The 19968-nt window shown below is 36.6% G+C and overlaps 2 protein-coding genes across 4 annotated transcripts; both read right to left on the bottom strand.

Moving 5' to 3' along the window:
• Positions 1–1247: 1247 nt before the first annotated feature.
• On the bottom strand, positions 1248–10897 carry LOC141899458 (uncharacterized). Of its 3 annotated transcripts, none has more exons than XM_074785797.1 (3): positions 10803–10896; positions 3658–3705; positions 1248–3169 (listed from the first exon to the last, which is right to left on the bottom strand). In XM_074785797.1, the coding sequence occupies exons 2-3, from the start codon at positions 3700–3702 to the stop codon at positions 2525–2527; spliced, it is 690 nt and encodes a 229-aa protein (XP_074641898.1). In that variant the 5' UTR covers positions 3703–3705; positions 10803–10896; the 3' UTR covers positions 1248–2524. The 3 variants fall into 3 exon arrangements, with proteins under 3 accessions (XP_074641898.1, XP_074641899.1, XP_074641897.1); XM_074785798.1 differs by lacking the exon at positions 10803–10896 and adding an exon at positions 10647–10675; XM_074785796.1 differs by lacking the exons at positions 1248–3169; positions 3658–3705 and adding exons at positions 4821–8698; positions 9618–9683 and having other exon boundaries at positions 10803–10897.
• Positions 10898–12250: 1353 nt separating this feature from the next.
• LOC141899773 (cytosol aminopeptidase-like) lies at positions 12251–18003 on the bottom strand. Its single transcript, XM_074786291.1, has 14 exons — positions 17805–18003; positions 17543–17646; positions 17148–17302; positions 16621–16689; positions 16419–16527; positions 16199–16345; positions 15971–16126; positions 15644–15768; positions 15302–15390; positions 15109–15211; positions 14933–15015; positions 14656–14805; positions 14079–14172; positions 12251–13841 (listed from the first exon to the last, which is right to left on the bottom strand). Exons 1-14 carry the CDS (start codon positions 17823–17825, stop codon positions 13786–13788), a joined length of 1461 nt encoding a protein of 486 aa, XP_074642392.1. The 5' UTR covers positions 17826–18003; the 3' UTR covers positions 12251–13785.
• Positions 18004–19968: the final 1965 nt, after the last annotated feature.

Raw genomic sequence — 19968 nt, 5'->3', positions numbered from 1 at the left:
GTGCCAGGCGTACGCGGTTATTTATTTATGGCGGATACTCGTGCGAATTGATGTAGATTGGGTGATGACTACGCGCGTTACGTCGTTTCAGTATTTAGAAACTGTCAGCCCCTCTCTAAGAGATGAATCGTTTCCCATTATATCGAGTGATTGAACCATTAGATTGGAAAAGATTATTTGGACCACGAGATGGGAAGCAGCAAACAGCGCTAACGGAGCCAACCGAAGGAATGCTAAGGATGCCAACGCGCGACTAAAGGGCTAAAGAACCCCTATTCGTTCGGCTAAAGACGACCAATCTCCCCGAGTGAGAGCAGGCAGTCACTAAAAGGCCATCTATAGTTGCTACTGGTATCGATATATTTGTTATATTTACATATAAACAAAAAGTATTGTTGACATGTTTCGGCTAACCCATGTTGACATGTTTTGGCTAACACATGTTGACATGTTTCGGCTAACACATGTTGCTTTTATCAGAGCAATTTCAGAACTAAGTTATAGCGTGAATCACTATTCATAAAATCACACAATCCTTCACTGAACAAACAGCTTACTAATAATAAGATAAAATCCCACTATTTACAGATTAAAAGAATTTAAAAACAAGAATTTATTTATTAAATCTAAAATATTTAAAAGACACGACGTTTCGATCTCACCCTAGAGATCATCATCTCTAGGGTGAGATCGAAACGTCGTGTCTTTTAAATATTTTAGATTTAATAAATAAATTCTTGTTTTTAAATTCTTTTAATCTGTAAATAGTGGGATTTTTATCTTATTATCCGTTCACCACGTTTGAGTGTGGTTATCGTTCTAGCTTACTAATAGTGGCTCTTCTAAGCGCGCTATCACATTGTCAATTTTTCTGTCAAGTTCTTCTCATCTCAATGTTATGTTAGTCACTCGTACGGTCTATCGATTAGTTCTGGTTTTGTTCTAATGAAGGCAACATGGGTTAGCCGAAACGTGTCAACAATGTTTTTTGTATATACATGTGTAAATATAACAAAAACAGATCTAAAATGTTCGCCTTGGCATTTTGTCCACTGCAGTTGCTACATCGTCGAACTTCCCTCGGAAATTATTGAAAGCCCGTTACTAACATCCTCCTATACGGTCTTACTACTCTCTAACAATGCCTGATGATGAGCGCCTAAATTGATTTTCAAACGCTGACGATTCAAAATGGATGGTAACAAAATACGAAACTAATGAAACCGATAAATGCATAATATACCACGTTTATTTTCATTTTACCACCTTCATTTTCCATTTTCAAATGGGAGAATTTGCTGCATAATGGACAGAATGAAATATTTTCTAACATTTCAAATATATAAATAACATCTGTGACCGTTCGCTTAAAAGCATGATTAATAATATATATATATATAAAACATATGAGGCGATTATTAGTTTAACATAACAAATCTATACACTTACATTTAGATTATATCATGTAACATCGGTTATATTGACCATGTTCAGAATTCACGAGTTAACATCCGAAATTTTCCAACAACGAAGAGCATAACAATATAAATTATAGGCAAATCATGACCTATGTGAGAAAAATTTCGACATTGAGACATAAACTATAGATATTCTATCATTCAAAAGGCTCACTACTGAAACCAAAGATTTAAATATTTTGTCATAACTATTTGCATAGTTTCTGCTCTTTTTTCTAACTATTATCAAAAATATTCACATACTATAGATGTCGTCTACAAGTGATCTAGAGTATAAATGAATACAATAAACTAAATAAAATACGTTCTTAAAAATCAGAGATGCGTTGACTGGTTGATTAGTTGCGAGAAAATCTAAAATTCCATAAAAACTGAATTATAGAGATGCAAGTTTATCTCTGCTGCATTGAATGAAATATTCTACAAAACGACAACAAAATACTTAGTTATACCAAAAAATACACAATACACAACGGACAAATAATATAATACGATATAATTTCATTTTCTGTTGTTCACGTAAGATATTATAAATCTTGCTTGTTTATCTGCATCCAAAACAGGTCAATAAATACATCGTTACTAGCATTATTAATAAAATAGAACGGTCGATTCCCTTCACCTAGAACATCTTTATTGCAAAATTTAAAGCTAGAAAAACTTCGCAATAACAAACATTGCTACGCCTAATGTAGCGATTTTAGATTTTTGTCCGGTTCAAAATCTCTTCTGGCAAGTCCAATTCCGGAGTCAAAGATGACATCAGTTCTGAACCGGTTAGGATGAAAATATAACAAACCTTAGACTGGGGAATTGAACTCACGATATTTCAAAAACAGTAAAAAATACGAAGCTTCATCCGAATTATTAATATATCTGTCTATCAAACTTAGTATTAATAATATTGCCAGCGATGGGGATAAAACCAAGCGCGAAATATCAATGTTGTCAGAATACATTTTCACTTCAGCCCAATGAATGCAATGAGCTACTGAGGCGCTGTATAATATATATATGTAATTTTTTAACCAGTAATATCGGTATTCTTACACTAGGAGCACTTTATGCGGTAACACGTTTACAATGACGATGACAAGAATTATAGTTAGTGTAGTGACCACTCCGATCCAGTTCAGATAAAACGACATTGACGCTTTCTCTTTTCCTTCCGCGTTATTTCCAGCGCGAAAGTGCCTGAGGGCGGTTAGCGAACACAGCAGCCCTAAAACCCCGAACACCGGGCAGAAGATTAGATTACAGAGTGAGAAAATCAGATAAACTTGCGGACCGCTGCCGTGGACTGCTAGTTGAACTTCGTCGCATAAACTGTATTGTTCCTGATCGCCTGTTTGTTGCACGGCGGGGATGTAACCGCCGCTTTGCTGAGGGGATTTCTGCGGTGATGCTCGCTGCGGTTTTGCCGGCCTGTCCACGGGTTCCACTACATCGCGATACGGAGTGGGAGAGTCGTCTTTTAATGGCTGTAACTGCGGAGGTAAACCTTGACCCACTCCGATCATCGGTAACGACTCCGGTTCTTTTGCGTTCGGGTCGCGTTGTTTCGGTGCATAGAATTTCACTTTTTCGGTTGAATCTGGAAGCGGCAAATCGGAAGCATCCGGGTCACTGTGGGCGGACCTGAAGACAATTCCAGGTCGGCCATCATCGTCGTTTAACGGGACAACTGCGTCCTGTTGATGATAAAGAGAAAAGGGGGATTTATTTATTCATCTATCTATCTATTCACACGAATTTATTTATTCAGTGACTTTTCCAAAATTGGCTAAACTATATAACTTCATTACTCATGTCATCATCTCATCATCCATCTCAGTGACCCCGGGCTAGTAATCTTCCGGAAATTCCCGGCTAAATTCCGGAGAAAAATCTTCCGGAGGTTACCGACTTTCTGTTGTGTGTAATTTCCGGACGTGAATGTCCATTCAATCCCTTACTGAAAGTTACCGCCAAAATGAAATCCATTTTCAATTAGTAGGCTATGAGCTTTATGCTCATTGTGTATTGATGCTATTTGTATTTACCGATATGACTGTATTTAAGGCAGTGTTTCATGGAATAGATATTGCTGATAAAAAAAGACAATTATGGAACTATATATATGTTAAAACGGTTACCTAAGTAGGAAAAGGTTTGAATTGAGTGAGGTTGGGATACTTACGCTATTAGGCTCAGCTCCTGGGACGACATTGTAATTCTTCGACATAATCTGCAAATACAGCGAACAACGACAAGTTTAGTAAATCGTATATTCACAATGGTGAGAGCAAGACAAGACGAAATTCAAAACCGTTATGTCAACAGTGCAAATGGCATGCCTTGGTAAATTTATAAATACATCGTGTTGGAGTTGATGATATAAATATCATCACATCGACCAAGTCTTGGATCATACATAGCACTGAACGAAATACTGCGTTTATCTGCTGAGTCTTGTTATCATTTTTGTATATAGAACGCTGTAAATTGTATTTGTTTGTTCTGATATATTTTGTATTATATCTGCTATGACTCTCTTATTATTATCAATATTTTATGCGTATTTTGCTTAGTCTTAAACGAGAATTAAAAGCTTATTACATTTTCTGAACATACATGAATATTCGTGAGTTTTTGTTAGTCCAATTGACGAGAATGATCCGAAAAAGTTTGTTCGATATACGCAGTTCCAAAAAGCAAAATTACGATTCTATGTACATGCAACAATTACCTTTTTCTCAATATACTTAGTTCAGGGTTTCCAGTGGTAAGGCCAGGATAAACTGAAGTACTAATAAGGACTTTTTCGGCAATTTTAGCCCCAAAAGGAGGGACTTTTGAACTCGGAAAGAAGTACTTTCCAGTAAAATGAGGGCCCACAAGGGAGCATTTTCGCAATGCCTTTGCCGGAATACTAGTCATGTAGGCCAGTCATACATTTCAGGGTAATTCCATAACACTTTCCTGTATATTCAATCTTACTGACAATTGAATTACCAGGTCTGAGTAAGAAAATACTTCAACAGTCGAATTCGCGACAAAATTTCGCACAAAAAGTACATAAAAATCAAATTTGGAAGGACTTTTTTATCAAGAGGAAGGACTTAGAGTCAAAAAGAAGGACAAAGATGATGTTTGCCCAAACGTTTTCCAAAAGAAGGACAAAGAAGGACTTGGAAGGACCGCTGGAAACCCTGTTAGTTGAAACTACCCAAAATTAACGAACGTAGATGCGCTAACACTGGGGTTACGACTTCCCGTCAACAAGATCTGACCAGCCAATCAACGTAAGACCAATGAGATATGAACAATAGAAGTATTATCATATACATAAACATCATTTTATTTCACTTGATATAAAACTTACAAATATCGTATAAATACCTATAAATACGGATCGATTGGTTAAATTATACTTATATATTATACTATTTTAGCGAATAGGAGGTATATTTGGTCGGCAGATAAGGCCACCAAAACGATTCCGGTTCCAAAGCACATTTTACTTTACTTTTTCCTTCTCACGAAATACTTTCAACATGAACATCAAAATGGCTAGCTATGAGCATTAATCAATAGTTATTGATCTAAAAAGTTGACAAAATATCGATCAATATTGATGAATACAATTGATTATTAATCTAATTTACAATAACGGGTAAAAACTACAGGCTAAAACAATGAATACACGCAGGAATCAATCTGCTGCCTATGGAAGAGCAATGTGGCCAGCATTTTATTTTGAGTTTTATTAAGTCGATTTTTTGAGTTGGTAAGTTGACTTTTCGACTTAAAAACGGTCGAATTTTTCAAGTCGAAAACCAGACTCATTGAAGATCGAGTTACTAAGTCAAAAAGTCGACTTTTTAAAGTAGTTTAAGTAACTCGAAAAGTTGAATTTTAAAACTCAAAATAAAATATCGTTGGCCGCATTGGTCTTCCTTGTATCCACCCACCAAATACATAATCACCATTTACTTGGTGATGTATAGACGTTCTGATTTTCTGTGCAGGGGGGAATTTACATGTCTGCGATTTCGATGTTTTAAAGAAGACTGTTATTCATTTTCTTAACGAAAATTCCTTGGGCCCACGCACAGATTGATGTCCGCATAAATTAAAATACACACATAACAATATTCCATAATTGTCTCTAGTAATATCGAAGACAGAAATAGATTTCATCGAAATACATTCGTTATCGGCTTATTAACGCGATGAGTGGATATTTTCAATCAAAAATAAGACATTCCCACAGTAACCTAGTTTGAGCACTACTGAAAAGTTTTTACGATTCAGGGGATGTCTGACAGAATGAATGAAGTTTACACTTCATCGAAATTCCGGCAAACAGTCGTTGTTGTACTACGCGTACATATACAAATATATATATATATTTACAATAAAATGGAAGAGTTTATCGTTTTTCTTTTTTGATTAAGAGTAAAAATCACAGTCTACACCCTCTAATATATACTGCAGCACTTCACATCGACTTCACGTGAGACAACGTCGATACCGGTAGTTAGCGATTCTTTTTTCGAAACAATACGATTAGCCAACAACCGATAGATAAAAATATACGCGCATAAATACACAGTAAAACATCCGTTTACAGATTTGTTATTAATGATAAATAAAGGTTAATTACAGCGTTACACGATCACGTAGTAATAGTAAATCTATAGAAATAAATACCTTAATTAGTAAACCGGATATGACAAGACGACTGTGTCTTACTCACGAAGCATTGAGGGACAGCAGTTTTCCGAGTTGGCCATAAATGTGCAAGGGCCTAGTCTATTCTATCATGCTATCTTCTTATGATTAACAATAGATTACTCGATTCCTAGAATCTTCTTTTCATGAAAGAATAAATGAATACTATATCATAAAACTCATGAAAATATGAAATTACAGAGAGAGAAATTGATTCATAATTCATATATACATATATATATCTATAGTCCAAGTTGGTTAAGCCAGCCCGAATCCTGATTATAACTCTGATATTTATGGTTAGGACCTATTCATGTTATATGAGCCGGGTATATACCTCGACTCTATAAGAGTTACAGATATATCGGATACAATGAAATATGATTTTTGCTGCGAGACCCAGTCCGACAGCTGCGAAGCAAATCTGACGTAGGAGTACCAAGAAGCGTCAGTTGCATATTGAGAGATAAAACTGTACCTTGTTTCTCCTTATCGCTATTGTAAATTGAAATAAAATTTGCTATCAGATCATATCTACAGTATAACCGCCAGGTCTGTTATTGTAAGCTTGAGCATGATTTTTTAAAAAGATAATGTACAGGGTAGATAGGCGGCCGGCCGGGTCAACTTAAAGCTCAGCAAAAATGAGAAACGAGGTAGCGGTATCTATTTTTTTGAGTTTGATTGCAATAAGCAAATTACTCGACGATGCCAGAGTCAGATATGTTATTCATTCTAAATTTCCAGAAACCATATGCCACACACCAGGAGGATTTCATAAACATGTACCAGGATTATTATTCTTAAAGTAATTATTCCCCTCCTATCATGTAAGTAAACAATTCTTGTCAACTGATAACTTCACTAGTAAAAGCGTTGAACTATACGTCCTTAATTCGCGTTATAGCTATGTCTACGCAGAATCATCAATAAAATAGTTTTTTTGAAAATAGAAACCTCCCGCATTACCAATCTTTGGTTTATAGATGTGCTGCTGTCAACACTTTCAGCAGCTTTTTGGCTTATCTCAAACTACATACAAAATTTTACTATGAATCTATCTACAAGTTTGATCCAAGTAAAAAAACATGTCGTTACAGGGTTCATAGAGTGTTCATGACCAATCTCATCTAATGACTTTCAAGGACTTATTTTTGCCTCCAATTCCATGATTTACACATAGTCTTCATGCTTAAGATACGATTCCTGAAATCTACATTTTCCAGGAATTCTTATACTTGGTAGATAGAGCTGTAATAGTGAACTAGTATCTTGGATACGCAGATGATAACTAATGACTGATGCCATTCAAGGATCATGACAATGATTTAAGGATTTTAGAGCCCATTCCATGATACTCAAGGCCTTGAATTGACCAATTAATTCTCATTTCAAAATTTTCAGGACATTCAAGGACTGCTATGAACCCTACCAATATATTCAACTAAAGATAAGGCTCTGCAGACATGTATCATTTTTTCTTTATTTTCAGACAAAAAACCTTCTACTAATATGGAATGTTCTATAAAAAATAAAAGAGCCACACGTTCCATATCACTAAAGCATGTATAAAAAGAATATTTATAATCAAATGGTGGGCTTCTTTTGGTCTGTAAAAAAAAAAACTGGAAAAGAACCGACAAAAAATGTTTGATAAGTAATTCCTAACAATTAATGGCTTTATATCAAATCATACTTGTAGATTTTAGCACAATCGACGATAATTCTTTTTAGAGAAAAGTTGATTAAATAACAACCATCAACCCAGTAGCCCCTGGAAGGAAAACCATGATAAGTATGACCAAAATCATGGTAAGCAAAGCGATTCCGGCTATACCGTTCAGGTAAAACGCCAACAGACCGTATTCTTTCGCTTTCCGCGAATTATTCTCCTGTTTGAACGCCTTGTCGGAATTCAACGAGCACAAAACGGCCGGAATACCGAGAGGGAAAAACAACACGCACATAATGATGGAGAAAACTAAGTACGTATCGGGCTGTACAGCTCTCATACCGCTATTATTCGCGACAGCCGTAGCCGGAGAAGAGGCAGTTTTATTGATAGTAACGGAGACAGGCTGCGACTCGGTTTGAAGCGTTGGAGTCAGGTGCTGTTTCGCGCGACCGCGCCCTTTTTGCGGTTGCGGCATGGCTGCGTCGGGCGTATCTACCGGCGGCTGCTGGATCAGCGGTGACGGATTGTGATGCTGCGGCGATCTCGGTCCGAATCTCGGCGAGTTGGTGCTGTCTTCGTAATCGTCGTAGGCGGGCGGGGCTTCCGTCGCGGGCGTCTGAAACACGTACGTTCCGCCGCCGCCTTTACCGCCAATCGTAGGCAGCGCTTCGCGCGGTTCGCTGCGCTCTTTCGGCGCTATGAATTGAACGCCGGGTCTTGATTCGGGTAGCGGCAAATCTTCGGCGTCCGGGTCGTTACGAGCCGATCTGTATATGATGCCAGACGGACGTTCTTCGTCATCATCGTTCAGCGATATTTCCACCGAATTCTAAAAAGATCAGAAGAAATAACATTCTCATTTTCAACCCCCAATTAATGTCGATGAAAATTAATTGCTGTTCTATGATCATAATGTATTTTATGAAGGATTTTCACCACAAGCAGAAGACACATCAATTAGAAAACATGTACAGCATAAATACTTTACATGAATCACAATGTTATATATCCTATGGTCAATTCTGAAATTATGGATATCTGAATCTTATTTTTCTAATAGTTAATTGATCAGTAGGCCTAAAATTCAATATGGTGCAAACATCATAGCTCAGTTGTGAGTTAGAATTACGGTAGGCATGCAAAGTTTAAGTCATTTTCCTTCTTAAATTTACATTATTATAATATTGGGAAGGAATAAAGAGGATCGATTAATATATAATGAAAGATTTGACTAGATTTAGAAAAGAAATTTCAACGAAGATTGGTTTTTCGTACAAAGTTCATCAATAAGTATGAACAAGAATCTTGATTGAAAAATACCAAGGCATTGTCTTCTCTTCAGATGAGTTGTTAAGAAAAGTTTTCACAAAATCAAAAGAGAAGAATAATTCAAAGAATGAAATACTGAATAGACTAAAGAATTAAGTATTCCTGAAGATGACTATTAGGTTATAATCGAAATGTCAAATCAATTATTAGCTTAAAGGAAACTTTTCGGAATCCATCTATCTAACTATATTATTGTGGAATTCTCTATAGCCTTATCATCACAACCCAGACATAGTGTTTCACCAATGGTTAAAGAATTCATTTGAATTTTTTCGTAAAGGCATTTCATACGTAAAAGAAGACAAGATCTAGGGAAAAATGTAGATAGAAGTTCATGATTGTTGAATAGATTTCCGCTTCATTAGAAAAAAACTAATTCAGCTAGAAAAGATTTATTTTTCGAAAAAAAAAAAACTTACCTCATCAAGACGGCTTGTACGAGTCGGAACGTCGTCTGAATATTGTGAACTTCGCGACATTGTCTTCTGTAAGACACGAGATACACATTCACATGCACACAAAGAACTGGAGGTAGTTTTTTTTTAAAGCCGGCGATAGAAAACACAATAGAGCTGATACGAGGTCGTTCGTAAATTGTTAGTTAGTGTTTTCGACGGAATAGGAAAACCTGCTATCTTTTCAGGATCCGAGATTAGGCCTACTTAGAGTAGGTGCTGGATATCTCATAGACTAAACGCAAATTTTTTGGATCAAGTCCCTTATGATCCAGATTAAGCGCGTTAAGTTTATTTCGACAATTTCTTAAGAAGAAACAATGAGACAGTGCACAACCACATATATGTGAAATATAACAATACACTGAGTCATACATCCTCCCACTGGTGACTGAACAAAACATACATGCTCAAGATTGGTTAAATATCAGAACAATGAATCTAAATCTCGGATTACAGTATCTTACGTCCGCTGATATCGAGAAGAAATTTATCAAGGAATTCTGATAAAGCAGTATGACGAGATTAGTGAAGGCAGCACCAACAACAAGCACATTCAGAGAAACGCAAGATAAGAACATATCCTTAACCAAAGCATGCTTTATTCATTACTCAAAAAATATTTTTATAAGTACCAAGGGTATTTATTCATCAAATACACTTAACTACTATTGTATAGGCATGAATTAAAGACAAAAAACAGTCGCATCTGTAATTGCCCCCGCTTTATTCCAATCACTGTTTGGGACTGTTTTTCAATGTTAATAACAGTTTATTATTTTTGCCATCACTGTCATCTACATTCTATGTATTATCTAACAAGATTTTTTTCAACAGAATTTAAAAAAATCAATATCATGAAAATTGACACCAAAATAGCCATGGTAAAGAATGATGGCTTGAAGTCTAGCACACAGCTTACGTTAAATCTACACCACAGCACCGCATCCATATGGAGATAACATTAAAAGGAATGGTGCCTCATATAATTACCAAAATTTAAAGGTGGGTTGGGTCCTACTCAACTCATCACGGAGAACCCGGAAGTAAGATATGTACATTTCAAACGCTTTTATTCCTGAAACTCACATTATTAGCCCCCATTCAAAATGGCAAAGATTAATGGATTTACAATATTGAGTCGCTTACCTTAATTTGTCATCGACAGAAAAAGTTGTAATCGAGTAGAAATGGGTGTTATTTCCTGATTTCGATGATTTATTTGTTTGCGGAAGTGAATCATCATCTGATTATGCTATGTATCGAACAAAACCCACAAGTATAGTTTTTGGGTTATGACTCACACGCGGGCCGCCTCCGGGTTATAGGCGGTGCGGTTTAGCAATGATGATACACATTTTGAACCTGATCAAATATAGAAAGCCCAAGGTTTTTAGAATCATTGATATGAATGATAATGTAGATAGTTTGCTGCCAATACATGGGTGGATCTCTAGGATTATGTAAGGTCGGGGTCAAAACTGACCACTGCTGAATGATGGCGGCCGGGTGCCAGACTCAGATTCACCATTGCAAATTTATGAATTGACCATCACCGACCACCACTGACCAATTCAAACTTCTCGAACATGAGAACAATATACCGCGTTTAGTGTCAGACTAAAAAGAATTCACCATTGTAAATTCATAAATCAACCACACTGACCAATCAAACTTCTCGAATATAAGAAAGAGTCACCACAAGTGATAAAAGTCATTATCATTTGTTCGACGAAAACTCATGGTAGAAACAACGATGAAATAAACAAAGCAGGTCCAAGCCCAAGGGCTTCATTTGAAATTGAACCGGAAAATGAACGGTATATCGTTTTGAGGTATAGACGTAAGAGGTAAGAATGTTACAAGACGAGTTACAAGAAAATGAACCACTATTTCTAAGATTGGTTGATAGAAGACTAAAAGACCAGTTCATCCAGGTTTATATATCATTATTATCACAAACCATTCAAAGCTATGCTCAACTAAGTACTAAACATTATCTGAACTTAAGTTCCCAATATCATGTTGATATTATATCTCAGTTAAGGCGTAACTCAATCGACCTATGAGTCGAAACTAGGCAGTGGACGCGATCATTTTAACAGCGTCACCAAACTAACTTAACTAATCTATCTGGGAGCAAAGATCAAAATCAGTCGAAACGTATAGTCGAAACGTTCTCCAGTAACATTTTCGAACTGTTTTTCGTTATTATTGGGATTCTCTCTACTTTATCATCACAATGATGGACATACAGTGTGTTGGTATCAATTCTGACTTAAGTGTTAGTTTTATATTCACCTTAAATGAAAACCGCCCCTGCAATGTAGTCAATAACCGTGGTTTCATTTTTCCACCCTCAAGCAGAACCTGCCCGATCGAAAGCCTCGCTAAGAACCGGTACTCCACGCAAAATGCCTTTCTACCATTAGTTTCTGCGACTTCGTTCCAAAATTCTTTTCGGCCACGCTTATCAGAATCAAGCGAATTCAAGAACAAGTAAAACATTTCTTAGTCCGTTTTTATTTAGACCATCGGATACAAACACTTTCAATAAAAGAATTTCTATATCAATATTGGTAAATAAATGTTATTTCCACTAACAAAAGTACAGGTATATTTATGATTTATTATGGCACACACTTTTTGAGACAAATAGATTTGTTGGAATCCACAAATAAAACTAGGGATCCATGGACACCATACCTACTTGTGGTTAAAAGCTTGATAATCTGACAATTTGAACAATAGCTGCCACTTGGCCAACTTGATTCTCATCGGCCCAGTCGTTTGGTTGCAAATGTGTCCAGGGCAGATGATACATGAATAAATAAAATAGTGTCTTCAAAACTTCCCAGAATAACTGGATTTAGTATATGGATGGACAGACAGATTAAAAGTGAATGCAATAATAGCCCACTGTGACTAATACCTTTGCGCTAGAGTCTGTCAGACGCAATCATTTGGCATAAGATAACATTCATTATTGATGAAAACAAATTCACTCAAAGATACTAGAATCTAGAATTATTTGGGTGCTCATGATTTATAATGCATACGTTCTCATACTGGCTTTAGATCCACACCAAAAAGAGTGCAAGACATTAAATAAACAATAAAAACACATGGAGCCAGTTGCTCAAACGTTGGTTAAAGCATGGACGTATAAACTAGTTTATACGTCCATGGTTAAAGATAACCGGCAGATAAGTCCACGTACCACAGTAACAATGGACTTTTAATTGTCACCTTGTCAACTATCCACTGTTTAACTCTAACCAACTTTTGAGCAACTGTAGCGTCTCTTGTACAACAAGAAGTGATAGCAATACCATGGTTACACTTCCATTTCCATTTGCTGGTATATTGCTCTTGACCAATCGAAAAATACCTTGAAGATTATATCTTACAAAAAAATTATTAAAATCTTTATATTTTCATAATTTAGACACAATTGAAAAATAATATAGAATTTTCTGGCAATTTGTAAAAATTCCTACCATCTGGAATGGCGTATAGCCTAGGGAGATTCTATCTAGTTTAAGCAAGTCTGGGTATATAAAGTCTAGTAAACTTTGGAATGTCACTAGAACTGCGTTTTTCAAATTATGATTGATTTTGACAGGGTGACCACAATCCGTCCACTTCCAAATTCCCTGAGTTTCCCTGTATTTTTCCAGTAAACACTGAACTTTCCCTGTGTTCTGATGAACGTCAGTAGGAGCTACGAGCAATCATCTTAACATTGAGATGATTGCTTGTAGGGAGGAGAGACCAGAGTTATCTTGACAGATCTAGCAGTAAGCTAGCCCATTTAATAATTCGACTTTCAACTGATTTATATGGGAATTTAGGCTTAACCACATGAAATGAAGATATCGAGGTTGTAATGCTCTGATGACAGATAAAAGCATAATTTGTGGGCGAAAGAAAATTCGCAGGGAAAACGTGCATATAAAATAATCACAATTTCATTGTTTTTCAGAGATTTACCAAATTTTATCAAATTCTCTGTGTTTTCCCTGAGAGAAATCAGTTCCCTGTTTTCCAGAATCGTGGTCACCCTCTTTGATGATGTACCGGAAAACCTCAAATAACCGTGCTTTGAAAATTACAGCAATGATCCCAATATTTAAAGAGTCTGACTCAAAAGATTCAGAAATTCAACAATAGTTCTAGTTGGTCGACCTGAAAAAAAGAATATACAAATGTAATTGATTACCAATTCTAACAGCAGCAAGAAATTTGGTTTATAAAACCAGAAAAAAATCAGAAAATGAAAAATATTTCAACTTAAATCATGAGCGTTTTTTTACACTAAACGATGTATCAATGGATGGAAGGCCACCTTGAACTTTTCAAGCTTTCGCGATCTTTTAAAGAGTTTCTTTGACCACAAATTTTGTGAAATGAAACCACACAAACCTCCAACACCAGCATCCATGTACGGCAAAGTTCCATCATGTATCAAAACACTTGCGATATCCAGATGAACCCAGTTAGTTGTTGTCACAAATTCCTAAAAAGATATTTTCAGAAAACTGATATGAATTCATGTTCAGAAATTTTGCACAAAGCATTGTTAGATAGAAATGACGTTTTGGTAAAGGTTCTTATAGATTAACTGTAGCCTATTATATACAGTAAAAATCACTGGGACTATGATTAGGCAGGGGTGGAACCATAGGCCAATTTTGAAGGACTTGTCACATCCTAGGTGTACTGCTGCCCAACAAAATGAAATAGGGCACTCAAAAAAATCTCATAAGTCCACCTGGATCCACCCGTTATGTTGGCATATGATATTCTATGTTTTGTTAATTGAATTGGAAATACGAATCAGGACTCAAAAATGGTGACGGCCCAGAAATTTCCTGACCTTTCCCTGATCCTAAATGAAAAAAAGCCTGGACCCTGAATTTCCCTATGGGGAAAAATATCGCTGAATTTCCTGATTTTCCCCGATCTGTACAAACCCTGGGCACTGAGGCAAAATCCTTACCCTGAGAAAAGCAGCTGCAAAGCAGGGTTCACCGAATTTTTGGTCTCCGCCGACGTTACTTAGATCGGCCAGACCGCTCATTTTCATATAGTTAGTATAATAATTCCACAACGGCATTCTCCAAACACGATCACCTGTTTTTACTCCCGCCTAAAATAAGAAGAGATTAGATAATAATTCGGGGCCAAACAGAATTCATCTGATTCATCAGAAATCCCGCATGTAGTCTCAAAATGCAAATCCAGTTTAAATCTTTACGGAAAATCATGGAACTGACCTTTCGTAGTAATTCCCAGTATTGATTATTTGCAGTGAATACACCTGATGTAGCCGACATACCTACACCTTGTATCATTCCGACTAAAAATAGACAAATTTCCTTAACGCTGGAACAGAAATTAGGCAAAACAGATTCTAAGGTTTTGCACATGAATACACGGCACATGAACCTACGCGTTAATGTAGCCATATCTAGAATACCCATAGGATTCTCAGATTCGGCATAGTTCAAAGCATCAGCCAAAGTCAAACGGCCCTCGAAATCTGTATCAAGTACCTAAATAATAGAAATAGATTCACAATGACATCAGACAATTACATAGAAGCTTCGAATACATTCATTCTTAATTGTGAATTTATCATTTACCTCGATAGTTTTACCATTTCGAGCGACTACAACGTCCCCTGGTTTTTGTGCCTTACCATCTGGCATATTTTCACAAAGTGCAGTATACACTGAAGAAAGCCACAAAAGACTCGGGTAAGAATAGATTATTTATTATAAATCTTAGTACAGGTGAATATCGAAAACTGAGAAATGATTCCAAATTGACAACCCGGTTGTTTAGACCAGTAATAAAACAGTAGTTTTCAGATGCGATATTTTTGGTAATAGTTGAATTCATTCCGACATTTTAAATTGATTAAATACGAATTGACTTTACCGCCGCTATCTTTCCTGGAATGTGTCTTAAATGTTAGTACTTACTTCTTACATTGATTGGTAATTTCAGTTTGGCCGCGGTCATTATGGCAGCCACTCCACACGCAGCTCCACCCATATCAGCTCGCATCAGATCCATTCCACGAACATCTTTCAAACAAATTCCACCTCTGCAATATAATTTTAACGCGGTATCGTTACTCTGCACAAATTTCCTAACCAAACCAAACTTGGCACAAACAACTTAACCATAAAAATTAGCTACTATGGGCGTCGCATGGAAAACGTGCAAAGTGTCTTTAATCAAGGTACAGGGTTAAAGAACATGTTTCTAACATAGAACATGTTTGTAAAAGTAATCGATATACATACGCGTCGAAACAGATGCCTTTTCCGACGATTGCAAAATGTGGTTTTCCATCGCCAGCTCCGTTGTAATGAATTTCCAAAAATTTTGGTGGTTCATCGGAACCTTTTGCGACACCTATGAACGCGTTCATCTTCTGTTCTTCGATCCATTTTCGATCCCTTTATTGTAACGTAGAAAACTTAATCAGTCTCGGTAAATAAAAAATACAAGCCTATATATGATTTGCCTACCTTACGATAACGTTCATCCCCAATGGCTTAAATACTTTGGTTATGTGATCGCAGAAAATTGTCGGAGTCAACCTGTTGGACGGAAGCTCCATCAGACGACGGGAAAATACTTGGCCATCTCCCAAAATCTCACCTTTAGCCCATTCACTAGTAACAAAATCGCATAATCAAATAGAATGACACGTTCATTCTTTCCTTTTTATGCATTATCATTATCTACCTCAATACAGCAGGATCTGTAGACAAACAGGACACTGTTACATGCTGAAGTTTGGTCGTTTTGAGTTCATCGAAATGGAACAAGGCTAATTTAATAGCCTCTGCAGCGGCTGTATAGACAAGAACAATATTTACATCTATTGGTTGTATCTGTAGTCAGACAATAGGTTACGGTAATTTTCAAACAAAGAAGGCAGTATTACCATCAGGCTGGTTACAGGGATCAACTTGTACTGCAGTCGCGCCTTCCTCCTGAAGTTTCTTTATACCGACTAGAAAATCAAAGCAGAATATCATGCAGGGGTTTATATCATTATGTAGTCTTGAATGACTTGAACATAAAGAAAGGTTCTAAATCTTTCAATGGCTCGAAAGCATCCAGAATTGGAAGATATTTGGACTAAGCAAGTTCTTTTTCAGAAATAAGTTTCGACCACAAAAATAACTGACTTCCAAATAACAGGCTACATGGGTAATAGTTTATCTGAATTAAAAAAAAAACAAAAATATTCTGACAAGGAAGGCAATCTTCCTAACTTGATAGCAATTTTGTAACAAAAATTCTAGCACCTATTCTCAAAGTCAACTTTGGCTCCTCGCCGAAATATGATGATGCTGATAAGAATGGGAAGGTTTCTAAGCAAATAATCATGATTTAGTTTTATGAAAAATATTTAAATATTTTCTCGAGAATAAATATAAAAAGAATATGCAGATTTGTTATATCCACCTCCGACAGCGTTTCTGACCAGTTCTCTTCCTTCATCAATCTGTTCAGTGTCGTTATATCCAGCATCCTTTGCACCAATATTCACTACAGCCAAAAAATCAACGCCACCAAAGTTATACAATATCCTGCATTTACCAATAGCTTGCAGCGTTCCACTGTAAATATATAAACAACAGTTTTTATGGATAAAATCAAAAATTCATAAGGACTGAATTTTTGATATCATGTTAGATAGTAAATCCCTAGCAGACAAGATTAGCCTTAAAAATTCCATAATTAATTCTAAAATAAAACTGAAAATAATGCATTTCGAATGATGAAATATTTCTGTTTTCTATCAGAGATTAATCAAATATGGATTATTTCATTTTTCTCAGGATCAACATCATATAGACCTTGTTTTCCATTTAGCAATAATGTTTTTCAGCTCTTTGTTTGCAGAATTAAACTCTTCAGCCGTACTTGTCAAGGACCCATCAGCATAACAACCTAAGAGAAGCTGAAACAAGAGAAAGATAATTTTGGGATTCGAACCGATATCTAGAGCTAACGTCAACTCGACAACTGTCATCAACATAATCCTGCAAATGAATTTTAAAACCACTTCTAATCGTTCAATGATAATTTTGCATACGTTGTCAACTAAGAGCTACTTACACCACTTGTTCCAGACATCATTAGGAATTTTAAATTTCCTGAAGCAAAGCTTTCTATGGGATTATTAACAAAAATGTAATAATTTAGAGCTCCTATTTATTGTTTGCGTATATGTGAAATGTTCATAACATATCCTGCAATACATTAGTGAGTTCGAATCCCATTTTATCCAATGCGAAGTTTCAAACGAAAGTGTGGGAAAGGCTTTCCCTGTTTACTGACAGAAAATGGATTTAATTCAAAATACAAATTTACTCTCATAACAACTTCCCATAATTTCAGCAGGCTAGCGGCGCGAATATGGGGTATGCGCGCCCTCCGCACCCCTTCGACCTTTGATCTTTCATCTTTTTTTAAATCAATAGTTTTCAGTTTATTCACACTTTGATAACAGATTTTGGTACATAGAGCTAGAGGATTATGATAAAGTATGCCATTTAATAAAAGATTTTTCAGCCAGTGACACCGAAAACGACCAAACACGGGCGCGAGCGGCACGGCTCGAGAGCGGCGCCGATATCGGGGCCAGGACCGACTCAGTTCTCTAGTATACTCAGTCCCATCCTCGCTTGCCAGGGGTCCAGTATCACTCCCGAACTCGCTTCCACCAGCAGCTTTAGCGTAGTGGGTTCGAATCCCTTGACGGGTGAAGATGACTCCAGTCCCGCATCACGTAGACACGCAGCCGTCTCCACCCATGAATGATGGGATTGGGAAGGTTTATTGTGAAGTTTTATATAATTTTCTTATCCATGTTCAGAATTTGAACGACTTTAGGCTGTTATTGAACTTACTGGCGTTTTGATGCAGTGACCAGTGTACATTTCTTTTTTACACATTTTTGCTGTCAGCTTCGCATTCACAGTATAATGCACACTTGAAAAGAAATTGCCCGAAAATTTCTTAATCTGTCCTATAGCAATAGGCAGATTTTTAGCAATTTATTCAAAGCTGCCATCTATGCAGCATCTCATCCGCATTTGTTGTGCTATTGACATTGTATCAGTACGTATATACATTTTCATAGAGGTATATACTCGTCCGAATTTCGTGACCAGATGGGCGCCGCAGCTGTGTGCGGCATCTATTGTCTGTCTAATTGTCTAGTCTCCTCACTTATTACGTGAGGGTCATTTGCCTGAGTGAAACTGGTGCATTGATCAAAACGTGAAGCGCACGCGAATAACCGCACGTGTTGACCACACGTTGTTATCATTCTTGACCACTACTGATGATAGTGGTAAATGACCAGCGCGCATGTTTACATACTCGTGATTATTGATAACCCGATATCGTAACGTTGGTGACAGTCGTCACAACTCTGTACTCCGGTAGGCTACTACACTGCGACGTGCTTGGAGAACAATTATTCATATATCCTTACACTGTGTGATTTCTTCTAACAAGATGGTAAGCTTTACAAACATGTGATGCATTTGATTTTATTTTGAAAAAATAATTTTTGAAAGTAGATGCTCTCCTGATGAGTGGAGAACTTTCTGATTATGATTTTTGAACAGCAATATCAACTGAATGTATGTAAAGGCGTACAAGAAGTTTGCGATAAAAGGGTGGTATGATTTGTTGTGCGAAAGTAGAGCTATGTTTATGAGTGTAGCTACTACGTCATGGTAGCTGATTCCTGATACATGCAAATTATGAGGTATGCTAATACGCCAAAACCAGCAAAAGCGTTGAATTCTTATTAAAATTTGGGTGCGGACAAACAAGGAATTTTTTGGAGGTGTCAATACAAGATTTAGCAACCCCGCCAAAGAGCAGAATTCCGTTTTGGTGCCTACGCCAAAACGATCATCCGTTTATCGATTTTAGTGCGCTAAAACAAAGAATTGCCCCGTTTTGATTTGATTTTGATTTGAACACTTTATTTTTCAAATATAATTTACAGCATAGTGTACAAAGCATAATACAAAATACAGTAAATTAGACCTGGAGGGGCCTGTAGAAACTAAGGAATAGTTTGTATAAAACAGGTCCCTCAAAAGAGAAAAGAAAAAAAGAGAAATGCAATAAAGAAAATAATATGCTCACAGTCAACCCTTAACACACAAAATGCAATCAAAGTAAACTATGATAACAGCTTGATTAAGATATAATCATTTAATAAGCCAGTTATTTTCTGAAATATTCCAAAAACAATAAT

Source organism: Tubulanus polymorphus, chromosome 2, assembly GCF_964204645.1.
Source record: "Tubulanus polymorphus chromosome 2, tnTubPoly1.2, whole genome shotgun sequence".
In the NCBI taxonomy this organism is placed as follows: domain Eukaryota; kingdom Metazoa; phylum Nemertea; class Palaeonemertea; order Tubulaniformes; family Tubulanidae; genus Tubulanus; species Tubulanus polymorphus.
The sequence above is the reverse complement of the archived record's forward strand: the minus strand, read 5'-3'. Positions and strand labels throughout refer to the sequence as shown.

Coding starts and splice junctions, on each gene's coding strand:
- LOC141899458 (XM_074785796.1), bottom strand. CDS start 9,677: ATGTCGCGAAGTTCACAATATTCAGACGACGTTCCGACTCGTACAAGC. Junction 8,699..9,617: donor GTACAAGCCGTCTTGATGAG/GTAAGTTTTTTT, acceptor TGATCTTTTTAG/AATTCGGTGGAAATATCGCT.
- LOC141899773 (XM_074786291.1), bottom strand. CDS start 17,825: ATGATGTCTGGAACAAGTGGT. Junction 16,528..16,620: donor TCCCTGTAACCAGCCTGATG/GTAATACTGCCT, acceptor TTGTCTATACAG/CCGCTGCAGAGGCTATTAAA. Junction 16,346..16,418: donor ACAGATCCTGCTGTATTGAG/GTAGATAATGAT, acceptor TTTTGTTACTAG/TGAATGGGCTAAAGGTGAGA.